General features: G+C 45.7%; 1 protein-coding gene across 1 annotated transcript in view; it reads right to left on the reverse strand.

Annotated features, from left to right (window-relative positions):
• The window catches only part of LPCAT1 (lysophosphatidylcholine acyltransferase 1), a 175,659-nt gene that overhangs the window by 10,029 nt on the left and 144,532 nt on the right, over positions 1-21,098 (reverse strand). Inside the window, exons 9-13 of the mRNA XM_075316508.1 lie at positions 19,288-19,370; positions 16,515-16,640; positions 16,175-16,328; positions 5,078-5,176; positions 1,515-1,656 (exon numbers count right to left, since the gene is read on the reverse strand). Coding sequence (XP_075172623.1) covers positions 1,515-1,656; positions 5,078-5,176; positions 16,175-16,328; positions 16,515-16,640; positions 19,288-19,370 — 604 coding nt within the window. The remainder of the gene's footprint in view (positions 1-1,514; positions 1,657-5,077; positions 5,177-16,174; positions 16,329-16,514; positions 16,641-19,287; positions 19,371-21,098) is intronic.

A 21,098-nucleotide genomic window follows, 5' to 3' on the forward strand; every position in this document is an offset into this window, starting at 1 on the left:
GACGCCGAGGACCAGGCCGAAGTCGGGGGCTAAATTTTTACGCTGCCGCGCGGGCAGAGCCAGCGCCGGCGGACCCGGCCGCAAGGCGGCGGCGTCGCAGCCTGGGACGCCGAAGACCAGGCCGAAGCCGGGGGCTAAATTTTGACGCTGCCGCGCGGACAGAGGCAGCGCCTACGGACCCGGCCGCAAGGCGGCGGCATCGCAGCCTGGGACGCCGAGGACCAGGCCGAAGCCGGGGGCTAAATTTTGACGCTGCCGTGCGGGCAGAGGCAGCGCCGGTGGACCCGGCCGCAAGGCGGCGGCGTCGCAGCCGCGATTCGAATCCGCCCGACCTAGGAGTCTGCAGGGAGCTCCGCGGACGTAGCGGGGGTGCCCGGCGACTAGGCCCAGACCGGGGCCTAAATTTTTGCAGCCGCCCGAGGGGGAGAAGGTAGGAGAGGGTGTCCTACCTGATCCGCGGCGCGCTCCAGAGTGCAGGCTGAGACTCTGCACATGCTCCTGTGTGCTCCGCTCGCAGAAGGGATGGCTGCGGGCACCAGGAAGCCGGCTGAAGAAGGCAGGGAGGTGGACGCTGGTAGGGGGTGGAAGCCCCTAAATGTAGCAGCGCTGCGGGCCCCATCCTAGATCGAGACGCGCTGTGGTCCAGTCCCTATTTGCCGAGCCCCTTGCGCCCTTTGGGGTGATACCGCAGAGCGGATAGGGGGTGCCCAGGAAGATTCTGCCCCACACGAACACAACAGGGATTGGTACCGCGGGAATGGACGGGGGCGAGGGCCCGAAGACTCAAACCTCTGCGACCCTAGGGAGTGGTACCCACCGGGCTGCGAGAGCTGAGGAAGAGAAGTACGATACCTGCAGAAACAGAGAAGTACCACAGATGAGAGCGACGAGAAAAAAAATGAAAAAATACGCAAAAAATCAAGTGGCTGAAGGGGGCTCAGTCGGCCCACATCAGCCTCCTACGACACTAAGCAAAAAACTGATTGAGCCCGCCTCCGGCTCAGGGGTTATACTGCTGGGGAGGAGCTAACTTTTTCTGTTTACTTAGTGTCAGCCTCCTAGTGACAGCAGCATAACCCATGGTCCTGTGTCCCCCAATGAAACGATAGAGAAATGAGAATTGTGTAACTGTAGTATCTTTTACATGTTTATATATCTAAGGTTTTTATTTGCGTATATAAATAAATGCAAAATGTTAAAAAAAAAAGTTCTAATAAGGCTAAAAATTCCCACTTATTTCTAAGGACCGTGCTCATCATGATGTAGGGAATGTAAGAATGTAGTTACACAGCTCAGATGAAAGTAAAGTTTGTGGTTTTTGCAAGTATACTAAACTAACTCTGCACACACAAAAAGTTATGTTACAGAGTTAAACAGAAAACGTTCCTTTGAAGCTTCCCCCTATCTCCGCTGCATTATTTAGGATAATGTGCCAGAATTGCCTGCAGACCTATGTAAAAGCACAGATAAGAGCAACATTTGTAAATACAATCTTCAAAGAATCAACGTCTTACCGTATGTGATTTTACCCTTCTCATCCTCATCTATTGCGTTAAAAAGATCTGTTACATTCAGTTCTGACACTCCCAGTGCAGTCTTCAGAATCCCTGCCAGCTCCTCCACTACTATAGTTTTGTCATTTTCTGACTGGTACATCTATATGAAAGCAGAAAAGGCATAATGTAATTCAACAGTGTAAGGCTGTAAAAATCAAATATTACAGTTTTGCTAAAGCACCACTAAAGTGTTGTTTTTTTTTATCACTGCTGTAGTGGCGCTTTAATGTAAGCCTCCCGCTCCAAGTCTTAAGCCCGCTTTACACGCTACAATATATCTTACAATGTGTCGGCGGGGTCACGTCGTAAGTGACGCACATCCGGCTTCGTAAGGTAAATTGTAGCGTGTGACAGGTACATGCGATCGCGATTGAACGTTAAAATGTTCATCGCATGCACGTCGTTCAATTCCTAACAATTGAACATCAGATTGTTCATCGTACCCGGGGTAGCACACATCGCAGTGTGTGACACCCCGGGAACGATTAACAGATCTTACCTGCGTCCCGCGGCTCCAGCCGGTAATGTTGAAGTAAGGAGGTGGGCGGGATGTTTACGTCCCGCTCATTTCCGCTTCTATTGGCAGGCTGCCGCGTGACGTCGATGTGATGCCGAACGTCCCTCCCACTCCAGGAAGTGGATGTTCGCCGCCCACATCGAGGTCGTATGGACGGGTAAGTAGGTGTGACGGGGGTTAATCGTTTGTGCGGCACATTCAACAAATTGAACGTGCCGCACATACGATGGGGGCCGTTATCATCGCATACGATATCGTATGCGAAATCGTAACATGTAAAGCAGGCTTTATACTCCCTTTCCAGCATTTTCATCCTTACTGGATGCCGATCTGCTCCCTTGTCGCCATCTTGGTCATTGTAGCTTCTGATTGGCCGAAGTCAGAAGCTACTTCACAGGCACTCAATATAAGTCTATCACAGCCAGATAGAGGCCAGATTGAGGATCCCATAGACTTGTATTGAAGAGTGGCCTCCAGTGCTCTAACTTTTCAGTGCAGACCTACCAGAGTGCCCTGGAAAAGCATGATGAGAGCAGAAGGAGAGTATAGGATAGGACCCAGGGGACTTGGATTTAAAGCACCACTATAGCAGTGCAATAAAATAAAAAAAAACAAAAACAAAAACACTGTAGTGGTGCTTTAAAGTGAATCTTGCATCACATCTAAGAGTAAATGATGTAGGGGCAGAGAGTCCAATTCCAGTGATCGGAAAAAGATCCAGTAGCAGGAGTAAATGGCAGATGCCGGCTATGTAATACAGCCAGCGTAGGCCAGGAAAAGGCAGAATTAGCTTATCATCCACTTTCCATACTCTCCTTATTGACCTATATTGAAGTACATCACACGAAAGAAAATAACCACTGCACTCAAAGAGATGCAATCAGAAAATAAAGTAAAACATCATTGAAGGGTCAGCAAAAAACTCCCACATTTATACTGGCCAATGTTTCAGGCATCTGTGCCTGTCATTATCAGATATGTGCTAAGTATCTCAATTTTTACATGTTTTTCATAGCAGTAATGCATGTCTATGTTCCCATATTTATTATTTCACATATCTTAGCACTACAGAGTGCAAGTGTCTCCTTTTTGTTACTATGTTTCATTTTCAGTCTGCACCTATTCACATTGGAAAGGTGGGATGTGCCATCAGTCATTTTTCTTATTACAGAGTTATGCCTTCTCAATGAGCACTCCTGCTCTTCAGCCTCAGGCGATTTTAATTCCACATTTGCGGTTCCTGTCTGCCAATAAATTGTAGGATGTTCAACCCAAAGAGAGGCATTAGTTTGATATGGACCTAACAATAAGAGGTCGCCTTGCCACTGGTTGTTGGGCTCACATAAAATCTGGCCAATTTTGTTTGCTAAGTATCTCAATTTTTACATGTTTTATCATAGCAGTTTTCCATGTCGTATTTTTTGTCTATATTCCCATATTCATTGTTCTACATATCTTAGCACCACAGAGTGCAATTGTCTCCTTTTTGTGACGGGATTTCATTTTCAGTCTGCACCTATTCACATTGGAAAGGTAGGATGTGCCATCAGTCTTTTTCATATTACAGAGTTATGCCTTCTCAATGAGCACTCCGGCTCTTCAGCCTCAGGCAATTTTAACTCTCCATTTGCAGGTTCCTGTCCGCCCATAAATTGTAGGTTTTTCAACCTAAACCAAGGCATTAAGCTGGGTTCACACTAAGCGACAGCGACAACTACGTCGCTGTTACGTCACCATTTTCTGTGACGTAACAGCGACCTTGTAAGTCGCTGTTATGATCGCTGCTTAGCTGTCAAACACAGCGACGCAGCAGCGATCATAACGTCGCTGTGCTACAGGTGCAGAGAGCAGGGAGCCGCGCTTAGCGCTGGCTCCTTGCTCTCCTAGGTACAGTACACATCGGGTTAATTAACCCGATGTGTACTGCAGCTACATGTCACAGTGCAGAGAGCAGGGAGCCGCGCACACTGCTTAGCGCTGGCTCCTTGCTCTCCTTGCTACAGTATACATCGGGTTAATTACCCGATGTGTACTGCAGCCACATGTGCACAGAACAGGAGCCGGCGCTGGCAGCAAGGGCGGAGGCTGGTAACGAAGGTAAATATCGGGTAACCAGGGAAAGGTCTTCCCTTGGTTACCCGATGTTTACGCTGGTTACAGCTTACCGCAGCTGCCAGACGCCGGCTCCTGCTCCCTGCTCGCTTCATTTTGTCGCTCTCTCGCTGTCACACACAGCGATGTGTGTGTCACAGCGGGAGAGTGACGACCAAAAAATGAAGCTGGACATTCAGCAACGACCGGCGACCTCACAGCAGGGGCCAGGTCGTTGCTGGATGTCACACACAGCGACAGCGACGGGACGTCGCTGCAACGTCACAGAAAATGGTGACGTAGCAGCGACGTCGTTGTCGCTGTGTGTGACACCAGCTTTAGTTTGATATGGACCCAACAATAAGAGGTTGCCTTGCCACTGGTTGTTGGGCTCACATAAAATCCGGCCAATTTTGTTTGCTAAGTATTTCAATTTTTACATGTTTTATCATAGCAGTAATGCATGTCTATATTCATTGTTCCACATATCTTAGCACTACAGTGTGCAGCTATCTTCTTTTTGTTACGGGATTTAATTTTCAGTTTGCACCTGTTCACATTGGAAAGGTAGGAAGTGCCATCAGTCTTTTTCTTAGACTACAGGATATCAGGGAGGTTATCCTGCAGTGCAGGAAGAAGATGGTGCAAGTCATAGCTCGTTAAAGGGTTAAGAAAATTGAGAAAAATATTAACTATTAAGGAGATCTTCTAAACAACCAGTAGATAAAATATTTTAGAACAGAGCCATGTGAAAGTCACAATCATATGCTCGGAGCGTCTAATGGAATGTGGCTCTTTGCCATAAACCATCAAGACCCTGAAACTTGGAAAGGATAAAAGCATTAAGAGATGATAGAATGGAGTTCAATGCACCAAAGTTTATCACTAAAAGAGCAGAGACATTGCTACTTGCCTCAAAAGCTAACTGAATGGTTTCCAGCGTCTTGGAAGGTCTACATACAACAGACAAAGCGATAACATACTCCCGCAGGTCAATGACACTCTCTTCATTCTGAAATGGCAATGTGATAAATAGAATTAGACATTCTCATCCAAGGAAAAGGCTGAAACAAAGAAAAAATGTTATATGCCAGACTTATTTACCCTTTACATTCCGGCTATTTTCTACTATCTAAAGAAATACAGGAGATTTATTGCAAACTCTGGTAATAAACGGCTAAAAAATAAGCATAAGGCACAAGATGGGTCATTCACTAAAGGTAGTAGTCTGAAGTCTAAAATTAAGCCTCTTATTCTGGTATGTAGGGGACTCAGTCCCTATGAAAATCATATCTCATTTGTATACGAAATAAATTATTTTAGTTGCCATGGAAAAAAAACCTACTAAAATATATACTACATGTATGAATTTTATAGGGGCAAAGTCCATACTTACCTGTGTAAGTAATTTAATTAACATTTTGATACTTGACAGACTCCCTTTAATTAAATCTATTTAATGTCCCAATAGAGAATTTATTAAGCTAGATAAATTAACTCTTAATATAAACATTAGTGATGCGCAAGCACTACCATGCTTGGGTGCTAGGTACTTGTAACAAGCAGTTGATGATAGGATGGGTGCGCCTCGAATACCAGAGTATTATGGAAGTCAATGGGGGACTCGAGCATTTTTCCAGGAAATCTGGAAAAATGCTCAAGTTCCCCATTGGCTTTCATTGGACGCGAGTCACAGCCACCTGAGCACCCCAACTGTTCATCACTAGTACCAAGAATTTGTCACATGGAGCTTTTAACAAACTTTTCCGACTGTCTTGCCAGTGTAGGAATCTGTTCAGACTACGGATTTTGACACTTCGCACAATGTCTCTATTGTCTGTGATCAACACAGGCAGACTCAGGTGTTGACTAGAGATGAGCGAACCGGTCGCGGTTCGGCTCGAGGTTGGTTCGCCGAACGGACCTCCCGTTCGAGTTCGGTTCGTCGAACGTTCGACGAACCGAACTCGAACTGCATAGGAAACAATGGCAGGCAATCACAAACACAGAAAAACACCTAGAAAACACCCTCAAAGGTGTCCTAAAGGTGACAAACAACTCAAACACATTGGAAAGTGACAAGGACATATACTCATGCGAAAACAAAACAGCTGGACAAGGAAAAAGAGGAGGACACACAGATATAGGCATGGCACGCCCTTCTAAAATCATGTAAAACACCGCAAGGTGACTCCAAGCGGAGTCTCCCTTTTTTCCAAAAATTGGGCCACACACACACCCACCCCTTCAGTGGCAGCACTTGTGCCCCAGTTGTACACTTCACAGCTACATTTGCATCAAGCACATTCAAAAATACGCCATTCTTATCCGTCCCCAGGATGACACCGGGGTAGGTAGCAAAGTCTTTCCTGATCCCAGCTCTGTTCATCTTGGCTTCTTTTAAAAACACAGCAAGCAAGGGTTACTCCAAGCGGAGTCTCCCTTTTTTCCAAAAATTGGGCCACACAGACACCCACCCCATCAGTGGCAGCACTTGGGCCCTAGTTGCAAACAGGATGTTTTGATTTGCATCAAGCACATTCAAAAATACGCCATTCTTATCCGTCCCCAGGATGACACCGGGGTACGTAGATAAAGTCTTTGCTGATCCATGACTTGTTCATCTTGGCTTCTTTTAAAAACAATGTAAGCAAGGGTTACTCCAAGCGGAGTCTCCCTTTTTTTCCAAAAATTGGGCCACACAGACACCCACCCCATCAGTGGCAGCACTTGGGCCCTAGTTGCAAACAGGATGTTTTGATTTGCATCAAGCACATTCAAAAATACGCCATTCTTATCCGTCCCCAGGATGACACCGGGGTAGGTAGCAAAGTCTTTCCTGATCCCAGCTCTGTTCATCTTGGCTTCTTTTAAAAACACAGCAAGCAAGGGTTACTCCAAGCGGAGTCTCCCTTTTTTCCAAAAATTGGGCCCACACACACCCACCCCTTCAGTGGCAGCAGTTGTGCCCCAGTTGTACACTTCACAGCTAGATTTGCATCAAGCACATTCAAAAATACGCCATTCTTATCCGTCCCCAGGATGACACCGGGGTAGGTAGCAAAGTCTTTCCTGATCCCAGCTCTGTTCATCTTGGCTTCTTTTAAAAACACAGCAAGCAAGGGTTACTCCAAGCGGAGTCTCCCTTTTTTCCAAAAATTGGGCCACACAGACACCCACCCCATCAGTGGCAGCACTTGGGCCCTAGTTGCAAACAGGATGTTTTGATTTGCATCAAGCACATTCAAAAATACGCCATTCTTATCCGTCCCCAGGATGACACCGGGGTACGTAGATAAAGTCTTTGCTGATCCATGACTTGTTCATCTTGGCTTCTTTTAAAAACAATGTAAGCAAGGGTTACTCCAAGCGGAGTCTCCCTTTTTTTCCAAAAATTGGGCCACACAGACACCCACCCCATCAGTGGCAGCACTTGGGCCCTAGTTGCAAACAGGATGTTTTGATTTGCATCAAGCACATTCAAAAATACGCCATTCTTATCCGTCCCCAGGATGACACCGGGGTAGGTAGCAAAGTCTTTCCTGATCCCAGCTCTGTTCATCTTGGCTTCTTTTAAAAACACAGCAAGCAAGGGTTACTCCAAGCGGAGTCTCCCTTTTTTCCAAAAATTGGGCCCACACACACCCACCCCTTCAGTGGCAGCAGTTGTGCCCCAGTTGTACACTTCACAGCTAGATTTGCATCAAGCACATTCAAAAATACGCCATTCTTATCCGTCCCCAGGATGACACCGGGGTAGGTAGCAAAGTCTTTCCTGATCCCAGCTCTGTTCATCTTGGCTTCTTTTAAAAACACAGCAAGCAAGGGTTACTCCAAGCGGAGTCTCCCTTTTTTCCAAAAATTGGGCCACACAGACACCCACCCCATCAGTGGCAGCACTTGGGCCCTAGTTGCAAACAGGATGTTTTGATTTGCATCAAGCACATTCAAAAATACGCCATTCTTATCCGTCCCCAGGATGACACCGGGGTACGTAGATAAAGTCTTTGCTGATCCATGACTTGTTCATCTTGGCTTCTTTTAAAAACAATGTAAGCAAGGGTTACTCCAAGCGGAGTCTCCCTTTTTTTCCAAAAATTGGGCCACACAGACACCCACCCCATCAGTGGCAGCACTTGGGCCCTAGTTGCAAACAGGATGTTTTGATTTGCATCAAGCACATTCCAAATCCACAAGCATTTACTCTCCCCAGGATGACACAGGGGAAGTAAATTCCTTCTGGATCCATGACTTGTTCATTTTGATGAACGTCAGTCTGTCCACATTGTCACTGGACAGACGCGTGCGCTTATCTGTCAGCACACACCCAGCAGCACTGAATACACGTTCAGAGACAACGCTGGCAGCTGGACACGACAAAATCTCCAAGGCGTAACTGGAGAGCTCTGGCCATTTTTCTATGTTTGAAGCCCAAAAGGAGCAAGGCTCCAGTTGCACAGTCATGGCATCGATGTTCATTTGGAGATACTCCTGTATCATCCTCTCCAGCCGTTGAGTATGTGTCAGACTTGTTGTCTCTGGTGGCCTTGCAAAAGAGGGTCTAAAAAAATTATGAAAAGATTCCATAAAATTGCTGTTACCGGCACCAGATACGGTCCTACTGGTACGGGTAGACTGGTGAAGATGACGAGACCGTCCCATGTTTGTCAAGTTACAACTGGGAGATTCCCTCCCTGCACCTGCACGGTTGTTTGGTGGAAAAGCCGAGCTAAGATCGAGTAACAGCTTCTGCTGATACTCCTGCATACGTGCGTCCCTTTCTATGGCTGGAATTATGTCACAAAATTTGGACTTGTACCGGGGATCTAATAGTGTGGCAATCCAGTAGTCATCATCACTTCTAATTTTGACAATACGACTGTCATGTTGGAGGTAGTGCAACAAGAAGGCACTCATGTGTCTTGCGCAGCCATGCGGACCAAGTCCACGCTGTGTTTGTGGCATAGAGGTGCTACCCGTTTTTTCTTCCTCTGACATCTCCCCCCAACCTCTTTCAACTGAAATTTGACCAAGGTCTCCCTCATCCGCTGAGTCTTCCATGTCCATGGACAGTTCGTCCTCCAGTTCTTCATGTTCTCCTGCACCTTGCTCAACATTTCGCCTGCTACTATGCGCCCTTGTCGATCCCTGTTCCCCATAGTCCCATGCCTGCTGCGTTGGTGATGATGAACGTCTGGATCTTGGTGATGTTGTTGTCCCTTGCACATATGAATCCTCCTGTAGTTCCTCCCCTTCATGTTGTCCCACCCCCTGACTCCGAATAGTGTTTAGCGTGTGCTCCAGCATGTAAATGACTGGAATCGTCATGCTGATAATGGCATTGTCAGAGCTAAACATATTCGTCGCCATGTCGAAACTGTGCAGAAGGGTGCATAGGTCCTTGATCTGAGACCACTCCATCAGGGTGATCTGCCCCACCTCTGCATCTCGTTGGCCCAGGCTATACGTCATGACGTATTGCACCAGGGCTCTGCGGTGCTGCCACAGTCGCTGTAACATGTGTAGAGTTGAATTCCAGCGTGTCGCCACATCGCATTTCAGGCGATGAACCGGCAGGCCGAAAGACTTCTGGAGCGATGCAAGTCGCTCAGCTGCGGCGCTTGAACGCCGGAAGTGAGCAGACAGTTTTCGTGCCCTGTTCAGAAGGCCATCTAGGCCGGGATAGTGTGTTAAAAATTGCTGCACGACAAGGTTCAACACGTGAGCCATACAAGGTACGTGTGTCACCTTGCCCAGGCGAAGGGCCGCACCCAGGTTTGCAGCATTGTCGCACACGGCCTTACCAGGCTGCAGGTTGAGTGGAGACAACCATTTATTAAACTCGGACCGCAGAGCTGACCACAACTCCTCAGCTGTGTGACTCTTATTACCAAGACATGTCAAGCTAAAGACCGCCTGATGCCGTTGCGCTCGGCTGCCAGCATAGTAATGAGGCGTGCGTGATTCCTTCTGCGCAGTGAGAACGCTGGTGGCCTGACCAGGCAGGCTTGGGGCGGAGGTGGAGGACCCAGATGAGGTGGAGGATGCAGAAGCTGTGGCGGAACTTGGACAGACAGAGGATTGACACACAAGTCGTGGGGACGGCAAGACTTGTGCAGCAGACCCTTCACCATCTATCACCATAGTTACCCAGTGCCCAGTCAGCGACATGTAACGTCCCTGTCCATGCTTACTGGTCCAAGTATCGGTGGTGAAATGCACCCGTTCACACACAGAGTTTCTCAAGGAAGCTGTGATGTTGTGTGCGACATGCTGGTGTAGCGCGGGCACACCTTTCTTAGAGAAGTAGTGGCGACTAGGCATCTGGTACTGGGGCACAGCGACAGACATAAGGTCTCTAAAATCCTGTGTGTCCACTAGGCGGAAAGGCAGCATTTCGGTAGCCAACAGCTTACAGAGGGATAGAGTCAACCTCTTAGCTTTGTCATGGGTCGGAGGAAGTGGCCTTTTATTTGACCACATCTGAGGGACAGAGATCTGGCTGCTGTGTGTAGACGGTGTTGAGTAGGGTGTCCCTGGAAAAATGCAGGTTTGTGAGGAAAGTGCAGGCGGAGACATGATGTTGCCTTCATCCAACGTTGGTGCTATCGATGTCTGAGAGAGCTGTACACACTCACTTGTTTCCCCTTCCAAACCAACTGACGACCTTACAAGCAAACTGCCTGTTGCGGTTACAGTGGTGGAAGTTTTGCGTGGAAAAACAGGTGTGACAGCTGTCCCCACAGTCCTAGAAGATGAAGAGCGCGCGGATGCACTGGAAGGGGCGGGCGGTGGATGGTTCGCTCCGCTAGCCGGCATTGCAGCACGGTGAGCTTCCCACCGGGACTTATGATATTTATTCATGTGACGATTCATGGAAGAAGTTGTCAAACTGCTGAGGTTTTGACCTCTACTAACAGAATCATGACAAATGTTACATATCACATGAGTTGGGCGATCTTTTTCGATGTGAAAAAAGGCCCAGGCTAGGCAAGGCTTAGAGGCCATGCGACCTGTTGATCCACCCCGAATAATGCTCATAGGCAGAGTGGTGGCTGAGGATGCAGTTGTAGACGTGCTACCAGTGCTCCGACTCTGTCCAGGAAGGCGCAAGGTAACTTCGTCGTCGGTTGCATCCTCCTCCACCGCCTCTGTTGACCTCCTCGAGTGCCTGACTGGGGGTTGACAGTAGGTGGGATCTAGAACGTCATCATCAATTGTTGTGTTTGCACTCCCCTCCCCCTCAGACCGAGCCTCTTCTTGCCCTGACCGAATATTTAAGTTGTCATCCCAATCGGGTATCTGCGTCTCATCTTCATCAGTATGTTCCTCATTGTCTATAACCACAGGTGTTACAGTTTGTGACAAAGGGTCAACATTATGCTCAGAAACTTGGTCCTCACGGCCTGAATCTGAGTCACAAAGGTTTTGGGCATCACTGCAGACCATTTCCTGTTCTGTACTCACTGTAGCTTGGGAGCAGACCTCTGATTCCCAGGCTATAGTGTGACTGAACAGCTCTGCAGACTCAGCCATCTCAGTTCCACCATACTGTGCAGGGCTGATGGAGACTTCAGAGCTGGGAGAAATCAAGTGTGATTGGGATGACAACTCAGAGGAATGGTGTTTTTTGGATGCGGTACTTGAAGTGGCTGAGAGGGCACTTGTTGGACCACTTGAGATCCATTCAAGCATTTTCCTTTTTTGCCCATCATCTACCTTTGTTCCTCTTGTTCGTGTCCGTAAAAAAGGGAGCACATCGGATTGTCCACAATAAGTAGTAGACATCTTACTTTTGCTAGTAGATGGTCTATCTTCAGCAGATGATAATGGAGCTTTGCCACCTTCCCCACTGACAAAACATTTTTTGCCTTTTCCACCACGCCTCTTCCCCTTTCCACCAGCATCTGTCATTTTGCCACTCATGTTGATTGCGACAAGATTGTGGACTGAAAATGTGGTAGTAAAAATTGAGAGGTGGTGAAGATTGCAGTGGTGGTCTAGCTTTATTAACAGCAGAATAATAAAGAATAAATATCCCTGACAATGTAACTTAGTTATAATTCGTTGGAGTGTGCAACGCAGGCAGACGTGCTGCAAATGTCTTGGCACTAGTGGGACTATAGCAAAGTCCAATAGCCACGTATAGGATGCCACTAGGTACACTGAGTGTTTGCTAGTATAATGGCTTCGTTATAATTAGTTGGAGTGTGCAACGCAGGCAGATGTGCTCTGCAAATGTCTTGGCACTAGTGGGACTATAGCAAAGTCCAATAGCCACGTATAGGATGCCACTAGGTACACTGAGTGTTTGCTAGTATAATGGCTTCGTTATAATTAGTTGGAGTGTGCAACGCAGGCAGATGCGCTCTGCAAATGTCTTGGCACTAGTGGGACTATAGCAAAGTCCAATAGCCACGTATAGGATGCCACTAGGTACACTGAGTGTGTGCTAGTATAATGGCTTCGTTATAATTAGTTGGAGTGTGCAACGCAGGCAGATGCGCTCTGCAAATGTCTTGGCACTAGAGGGACTATAGCAAAGTCCAATAGCCACGTATAGGATGCCACTAGGTACACTGAGTGTGTGCTAGTATAATGGCTTCGTTATAATTAGTTGGAGTGTGCAACGCAGGCAGATGCGCTCTGCAAATGTCTTGGCACTAGTGGGACTATAGCAAAGTCCAATAGCCACGTATAGGATGCCACTAGGTACACTGAGTGTTTGCTAGTATAATGGCTTCGTTATAATTAGTTGGAGTGTGCAACGCAGGCAGATGCGCTCTGCAAATGTCTTGGCACTAGTGGGACTATAGCAAAGTCCAATAGCCACGTATAGGATGCCACTAGGTACACTGAGTGTGTGCTAGTATAATGGCTTCGTTATAATTAGTTGGAGTGTGCAACGCAGGCAGATGCGCTCTGCAAATGTCTTGGCACTAGTGGGACTATAGCAAAGTCCAATAGCCACGTATAGGATGCCACTAGGTACACTGAGTGTTTGCTAGTATAATGGCTTCGTTATAATTAGTTGGAGTGTGCAACGCAGGCAGATGCGCTCTGCAAATGTCTTGGCACTAGTGGGACTATAGCAAAGTCCAATAGCCACGTATAGGATGCCACTAGGTACACTGTGTGTTTGCTAGTATAATGGCTGAGTTTAAAAAACTTGGAGTGTGCAATGCAGGCAGATGTGCTCTGCAAATGTCTTGGCACTAGTGGGACTATAGCAAAGTCCAATAGCCACGTATAGGATGCCACTAGGTACACTGAGTGTTTGCTAGTATAATGGCTTCGTTATAATTTGTTGGAGTGTGCAACGCAGGCAGATGCGCTCTGCAAATGTCTTGGCCCTAGTGGGACTATAGCAAAGTCCAATAGCCACGTATAGGATGCCACTAGGTACACTGAGTGTTTGCTAGTATAATGGCTTAGTTAGAATGAGTTGGAGTGTGCAGAGGACAAGAGGGTACAGTGGCAGGATTGTGGTGCTCTGGGTAGAGGAATGGAAGCCTGCCTTTCTATTCCCTCCTAATGGTGAAATGCAGGGAGGAAATCCCTGACCTGGGCTACACAGACGCTGTTGCTGTTTGCAGGACCTGTCACCTATGGCTCTCTGACCCTGCCGGTACGAGCCCTTAAAAGGACTGCTAGAATGTGCTCTCCCTAAGCTGTCTAACGCTGTGTATGCAGCGCATACAGCTGTATCGGCGATAGGACAAAGGACGGAACTGCGACAGTGATGTCTGACACCAAAGACGCAGAAGGCAGATAATGGCGATCGTGAAGAAAATGTCCGGTTTTATAATGCAGGGACATGTGACATGCAGATCCTATCACACATGCCGTTGCTTCTCTGCCTCAAAGTCCACTTAGGTGTGTGTGTGTCTGTGATTGGCTGACATGCTGGCCAGCCCCACAAGACGCGCGCGCTTAGGGAAGGAAGACAAGAAAAAAAAAAAAAATGGCGATCGCCATTATAGAAACAGCAGTGATCTGAAGGCGCTGTTCACGCACACTATACACTGAAATGTGATAATAGTTTGATTCACAGAGTGACTTACACTATTACAGCAGAAACCAAGCTAAGATTTAGCTGTTTTTTGGCTGCTAGAACCGTTCTCGAACGTTTCTAGAACTATCGAGCTTTTGCAAAAAGCTCGAGTTCTAGTTCGATCTAGAACATGCCCCAAAATCACTCGAGCCTAGAACTGGAGAACCACGAACCACGAACCGCGCTCAACTCTAGTGTTGACATGCAGAAAGGTAGTTCATAGGAAGGCTAACAAGAGTTAATATTTGTTAGTCTGCTTGTTAGTCTCCTTTGATCACATGTTTTGAGGGAGCCAATCACATCTGCTCCCCACCTATATATGCCGCCTAGAGCCTTCCCTTCTATGCCAGCTAGAATTTATTTAAGCTGGTGCTGGTGATGTGTTTTGATTATCATTATATATCATTATTATAGACTATCTGGTGATTGTGGTACTTGTTGCTGAATGCGGTTGTGGAGTTAACCCTTGTTGTCTTTTGTTGCTACCTTCCTGCTCTTGCTTTTCTCCTGTGTGAGCGCCCAGTGTGTCAAAGTATTGATTTTCCCTCGTCTGTCTTTATCTGTGTTTGCATCTCATTTCTGCCCAGATCCTTCCCTGGTGGGAGGGGAGAATCAGATTAGTTCTGGTCAGCAGCATAGCCAGACTCGAGATTCAGGCATCTTCACCATCAGGAGTAACTCTGAGGTTATAGATAGCCTACCTGAACCTCCATCCATCAAACCTCCTCCTCACTGAACTACTAGTCTGTCTTAATCACAATTTTTTTTTTGCATGCATTTCTCCCCTTGCACACTCCAACAACATGAACAGTAAAGGCCGCTTTACACACGATATCGCTAGCGATCTCGTTAGCGATGTGACACGCCCAGATCATTGTTACGATTTGCCGAGATCACTCATCGGAAGTTTTGTAGCGGTCACACGTACACATCTCACAAATGACGCAACATCGTTCAGCGATATATTGTTTGACCAAGGCGGTCGTGTGGACACCGTCACACAGCATTCCTCCCAACGATTCCGGCAATGACAGAGGCGTATAATTGTCCATTGCATACACCTTGGTGTGACATCAATCAGAGCGGATGAGGCGTGGAGCATTGCTCGTAACGACACGCCCACGTCGCTGATGACGGACGCACAAACGATGTTGTTCGTCGTTGGCAGGGCGTCAAACGCACCAGTATGTCTGCTGTGTTCCAAATGATGAACAATATTTTGAAACTGAACGATGTGTCAACGATCAACGATTTTCGCTATTTTCAAGATCGGAGTCGCTCGTAGGGGTCACACGCAACGTCGTCGCTAATGATAACGGAAGTGCGTCACGAAAACTGTGACCCCCGACGACATATCGTCAGATAAATCGTAGCGTGTAACGGGACCTTAAGGGTTCAATATATTTCAAAGAGATTTGAAGAAGTCTAAATGTCATGTGACCATTTAGCATAAAGGCAAATTAACACTATGTTCCCCATAGGAGATCAATCGATAAGCTACTCGCCGAAGCACACTAGAAGTGCAGCACTAAGAAGAGATAGAATTTATATAATGTAGTTTGCAGAATGTGTTTCTATCAATCATTCATATAAAAGGTGTTGTCTACCTTTATTTTTTACTTAAATGGATAAGATTGTGGCTAAACGTACTTTTTGCAATTCGGTTTTATTAAAAATTTTGCACGGTTTGCTTTCTATAGCCTCCACGTTATACTATGTACTGTTGGCTGCAGCATGAGCAAACTGAGAATCTGTCAGTGAGCCCAGTATGATGATTTGACAGGGAGCAAGTAACACTTATCTGTCTTTTCCTGACCAATTAATTTAGGACTACAGACCAAAATTTGAATGAACAAAGCATGCAAAACTAAACAATGCAATATTTTTAGACTTCAGTAGACTCTGATTTTCTGGAACATTTCGACATAGATCATGTATCAGGAAAGGAATGCAAACCTCATCAAATAAAGTAAATAGGTCCTCTAATTTCTCCGTTACTGGAACAGATAAATACTCTGCAAACTCCTTTAGGTTTATCTTTTCCCCATTTCTTTTTTTAGCACTCTCTGAGAACTGTTTCAATTCCTTTTCAAGCTTCTCTGGTTTTAAGCTGCAGAGAAAAAAAAATTGCAATTAGTAGAAAATGACTAAGCTTTTAAAGCATTTTACTTGCTCCTAGCTCGTTCTGTTTGTAACTATTCAGGGTTTTCTAGCTCTGCCCTATTTCTGCAATCTATGCCAGCAATCAAGGGTTAATATCCCTGCATGACCAATAGTATACATTACAGGTACCTACCCCAGACTTCTCACCAGTCTAGCAAATTCCAGAAGCGATGTATCTGACGGGAGACGGAGCTGCCCTTCAGCCAAGGCCAACTGGCAGTCCTCAAATGTATAGTCTGTGACGGACACACCCAGGGCTCTAAGACGGAGGAGCTTTAATTAGCAAGTAAATCAACATATTTTCCAATTCATGCACATATACTTCTTAGAAATTTTGTTAGAATTATTTTTTTTTTTTACTTAGAAAAACTGTTACAAATTCAATAGATAAGGCTGCAACGCCTGTCACTGTCACATCATAGACCATGAAGAATGCTACACAGTGACCAGATATTTTTGGTGATATCTCGACCACGATCTAGATGAAACTACTAATACTAATAGGAAACAATAAAATGAAGAAATGAAAATGAAGATTCACATTTCTCCCACCCCAGACAGATCAGTCTACTTCAGCACCATGGACAGCTATAGCCTGCCAACCAGAAAATCCACCCAGCTGGCATGTTACAACAGCCATGAGCACCGTTACCTTTCCTACTATATCTAAAGCTACATTCTCTCCACTGCAAATTATCTAATTATCTGTTAACTTACATTACACTAATTCACTGAATATGGACTATTTGTTGCTGTAAAAAAACATTAAGTTCTCCATAACAACATGTTATATGGAGCAATTCACAAACCACAACGTATTCTTCAGTCTACAATAGCTTACCAATATATATATGTGCGCGCACACACACACACACACACACTAATATATGCCGTAATTTTTTTAAAAAAATATTAATAATGGTGTTCTGAATTTGAAGATTGTGGTTCAATATTTAGGATTCTCAAATCTTAGGCCACATTCACAAATCTGTGTCATGGTCCGAGTGCAGCTTATGATTTAAAGACCGCCATGAGTCTCCTGACTTAAGCATGATGGCCTCATATATGCCTATGAAGCTATTAAGTGTTGAGCAAGTAGTTAGCGAGTACTGTCTGCTACTTGCATATTCGTTACGAGTAGTGGGCGCAATGTAAGACAATGGGAAATACTCACTAAGTAGCGAATAACCCGAAAGCTGTACTTTTCTTGCGAGTAGTACGGCTTTTGGGTTACTTACTACTTAGAGTATTTCCTATTGCCTTACAGATTTGTGAAACATAACACTTGTTACAGTTCCAAAGATTATAGCTGATCAGCTGAGATCGGTCCAGTGGAAGATCAGCATATTGTTAGGAAACCAAAAACGGTTGCCACATCCCTTTCTGATTCCACATGTTTCCCCCAGGTATAATAATAGGCTATACTCTTCTTCCGACACCGTTCCAGCAGTACCGCGGTTCACGTTCCTGGGGCTCACGTGACGTTGTGACATTATGTGAGCCCTGCGTCTAATCAGCACCAGCTTCCTTCTGCCTGCCTCCGGACCAACGAGTTAATCAACAGGAAGTAAGTGTTGCAGCTGCACTCACTTCCTGTTGATTATTTGTTTTGTCCGACGGCAGTGAGAAGGAAGCCGGCGCTAATTTGACACAGAGCTCCCATAATGTCACAACGTTATGTCACGTGAACCGCAGTACTGCTGGAACGGTGTCGGAAGAACAGTATAGCCTATTATACCTGGGGAAACGTGGAATCAGAAGTTGTCCTAGTAGTGGATTTTATGAAAATGTCATAAAATGATCCCTATATTCCAACTACACAGTTTATAGTTTAGATTACACACAAAGGATAAACACAGTTGAATGCAGGATATGATGGAAGAGGTAAGGCCTTATCAATCTGTATTATTAATGCAGAGTGGCCCATGGAAAAGTAGCCTGCCTCCCATACCACTACCACATTCTTTGGGGGAAGGCCATAGCACCTTGCTCTCTGATTGGTGATGTGTTGTCGTTCTGTGTGCAGCGTTCCAGATTTATTTTGCCTTCCAGTTCACATCTTTGGGTCAGAAAAATGTCATCCTCCCTGCAAATAGTGATTGTGAAAGGCTATATGCGAAGAGGATTGATTAAGAAAATGCAAGAGGCCTGTGCCGACAAGTAGCTAGGAGTAAATCCGCCAGGTAAATGTTGTATTCTGGTTTGAACAGGACCTCAAACTGTGTCTGTCACAAAGATAAACAAATAGAGAACTTCATCAGTCAGGACGGCTGAAGCTATGTAGCAGATTGCAAGTAGCCCCCAAGAATCATCTCAAAGACGTTCTCAGGAAGTTCATGAATTGCGAATCAGAGTGCTGAAATATCTGAACTTCAGACTGTACCACAAGGTGTGCAGGAACTGAAAGATCCCGACAAAGCTAAACGCGTATATTACTGTACGCGGGTACTGACTCTGACTGCTGATGGAGGCAGGCTACCAAGGGCCACCCTGTACTTTGTATACACTAGTAAAAGCAGTTGGGGTGCATCCATTTACACCTATTTGAAAAGAATGGAAAAAATAATAATTTTTATTTTCAAGGTATCATTTATAGATCAGTTGATGTGAATGCATTTGGGAAGTCTTCCTAAATATGGCCAGAGGTGAGAATAAGGAGACTGCAAACCATGAGCCTTAATAGTGAATATCCCAAGTGGACGCTCTAGTCAAGTTAGTGAACGTATAGAAGAATCTGGCTTAAGTTTTACTTTCAGGAATATCTATCAGGAGAAGCAGACATTGCATCAATGAAGCCAAAATAGTGATCATTTTATAGTCTGAAATATTACTACAAAAAATAAAAAAAGTAAATGAAACACAAGAAACACAAACAATAAATAGGATAAAAACTTTGTGGTACATACTTGGCCATTATATGTCTTACGTTGTTTGCATACAGAGCAGGGTTCCTCTTCTCCTCTTCAGATGGAGTATAGATAGGAAGAAACTACAAGATACAAGAGGAAGAAGCTGAGCTGATATCTTGCAGAACACATACGCTGACTATTAGTGAATCATACTGCCACTTACGGTATGTCCATCCTTTATAACAAAGCATGCCCTACAGTCACTACATTATATACAGTTTCTGTACGCGAATGGCTATTTAGGAAATTATGCTTTATATTCTCATCTCTTCTTGATACCCATTTTTTTTTTATTATTAAAATCTGTTTATTTAATTGGATTTATAATTTGAAAGACACAAAAAAAAAAAAAAAAAAAAGAAATGTAAAGCAGGGCTGCCACAAAATCTCCCTGTATAAACAGCCTACAATATTAAAATAAATATGTTTGACCTGATGAGGCTGCTATTTTGAAAATCCACATGAGAATGGCTGCATAATCCTGATATTTAGCCGATCATTCTATGTCCAGCTATAAAATGCACTGCACTAGTTCATCAGTCTAAAGGGAGATTTACACGCAACGACATAGCTAACGAGATGTCGTTGGGGTCACGGAATTCGTGACGCACATCCGGCCTCGTTAGCGACGTCGTTGAGTGTGACACGTACGAGCGATCGCTAACGATCAAAATTACTCACCTAATCGTTGATACGTCGGTCTAATCCCAAATATCGTTGCTGTTGCAGGATGCAGGTTGTTCGTCGTTCCTGAGGCAGCACACATCGCTATGTGTGACACCCCAGAAACGAGGAACAACACCTTACCTGTGTTCTCCGGCAACGAGGTGGGCGTCACTTTCTTTCGGCTGCTCTCCGCCCTTCCGCTTCTATTGGACGGCTGTCGTGCGACGTCGCTGTGATGCCGCACAAACCGCCCCCTTAGAAAGGAGACAGTTCGCTGGCCACAGCGACGTCGCTAGGCAGGTAAGTCCTAGCGATGTTGTGCGCCACGGGCAGCGATTTGCCGGTGACGCACAACCGACGGGGGCGGGTGCTTTCACCAGCGACATCGCTAGCGATGTCGCTGCGTGTAAAGCTGCCTTTAGAGTACTTTATCACTGCCCACCCAGACAGACAGACAGACAGCTGCCGTTTGTAAGCAGTGTGAGATCTGAGCAGCAGGAGAGGCACCGAGGAGCTGTCACAGAAGTGAGGTGGCCGAGATTGAGTAAAACCTGTAAATAAGCCCTATCTTCTGGAGACAAAAATAATATAAGAGAGGGTCTTATATTCAGGGAAACATGGTAAATCTATGTTAGACCTGATAAAAATGCTAAATTTGCTTTGAAAATCTGTCAGAATGGTAAGACATCCATTCTGACAGATTTTCAAAGCAAATTTAGCATTTTTATCAGGTCTAACATAGATTTACCATGTTTCCCCGAATTATTTTTGGCTCCAGAAGATGCGCTGAGGCTTATTTTCAGGGGATGTCTTATATTTGCATTGGCGTCAGTGATTGGGTCACCGGTTAATGAAAAATGAATATTCACCCCTTCCCGTGTCCATAATCTGCCCACCCTTCTTTGTTGGCATCATTGATTGGACCGTGTAAATTGCAAATGTATATTCACCCCCTCTTCTCTGCCAATATTTCATCCCACTGCTCCGTTGATGTGACTGACTGGAACTTGTGGTAGTGAAAAAATGAATATTCAACCCCTTCCCGCCGGCATCCGTGATTCACTCAGCATGCTGTATTACTGCCTGAGGATGACATTGCAACGCTCACACTAGCCGGCGGCTCTTCTGACCAGAGCGTGTAA

Source organism: Anomaloglossus baeobatrachus, chromosome 6, assembly GCF_048569485.1.
Source record: "Anomaloglossus baeobatrachus isolate aAnoBae1 chromosome 6, aAnoBae1.hap1, whole genome shotgun sequence".
In the NCBI taxonomy this organism is placed as follows: Eukaryota; Metazoa; Chordata; class Amphibia; order Anura; family Aromobatidae; genus Anomaloglossus; species Anomaloglossus baeobatrachus.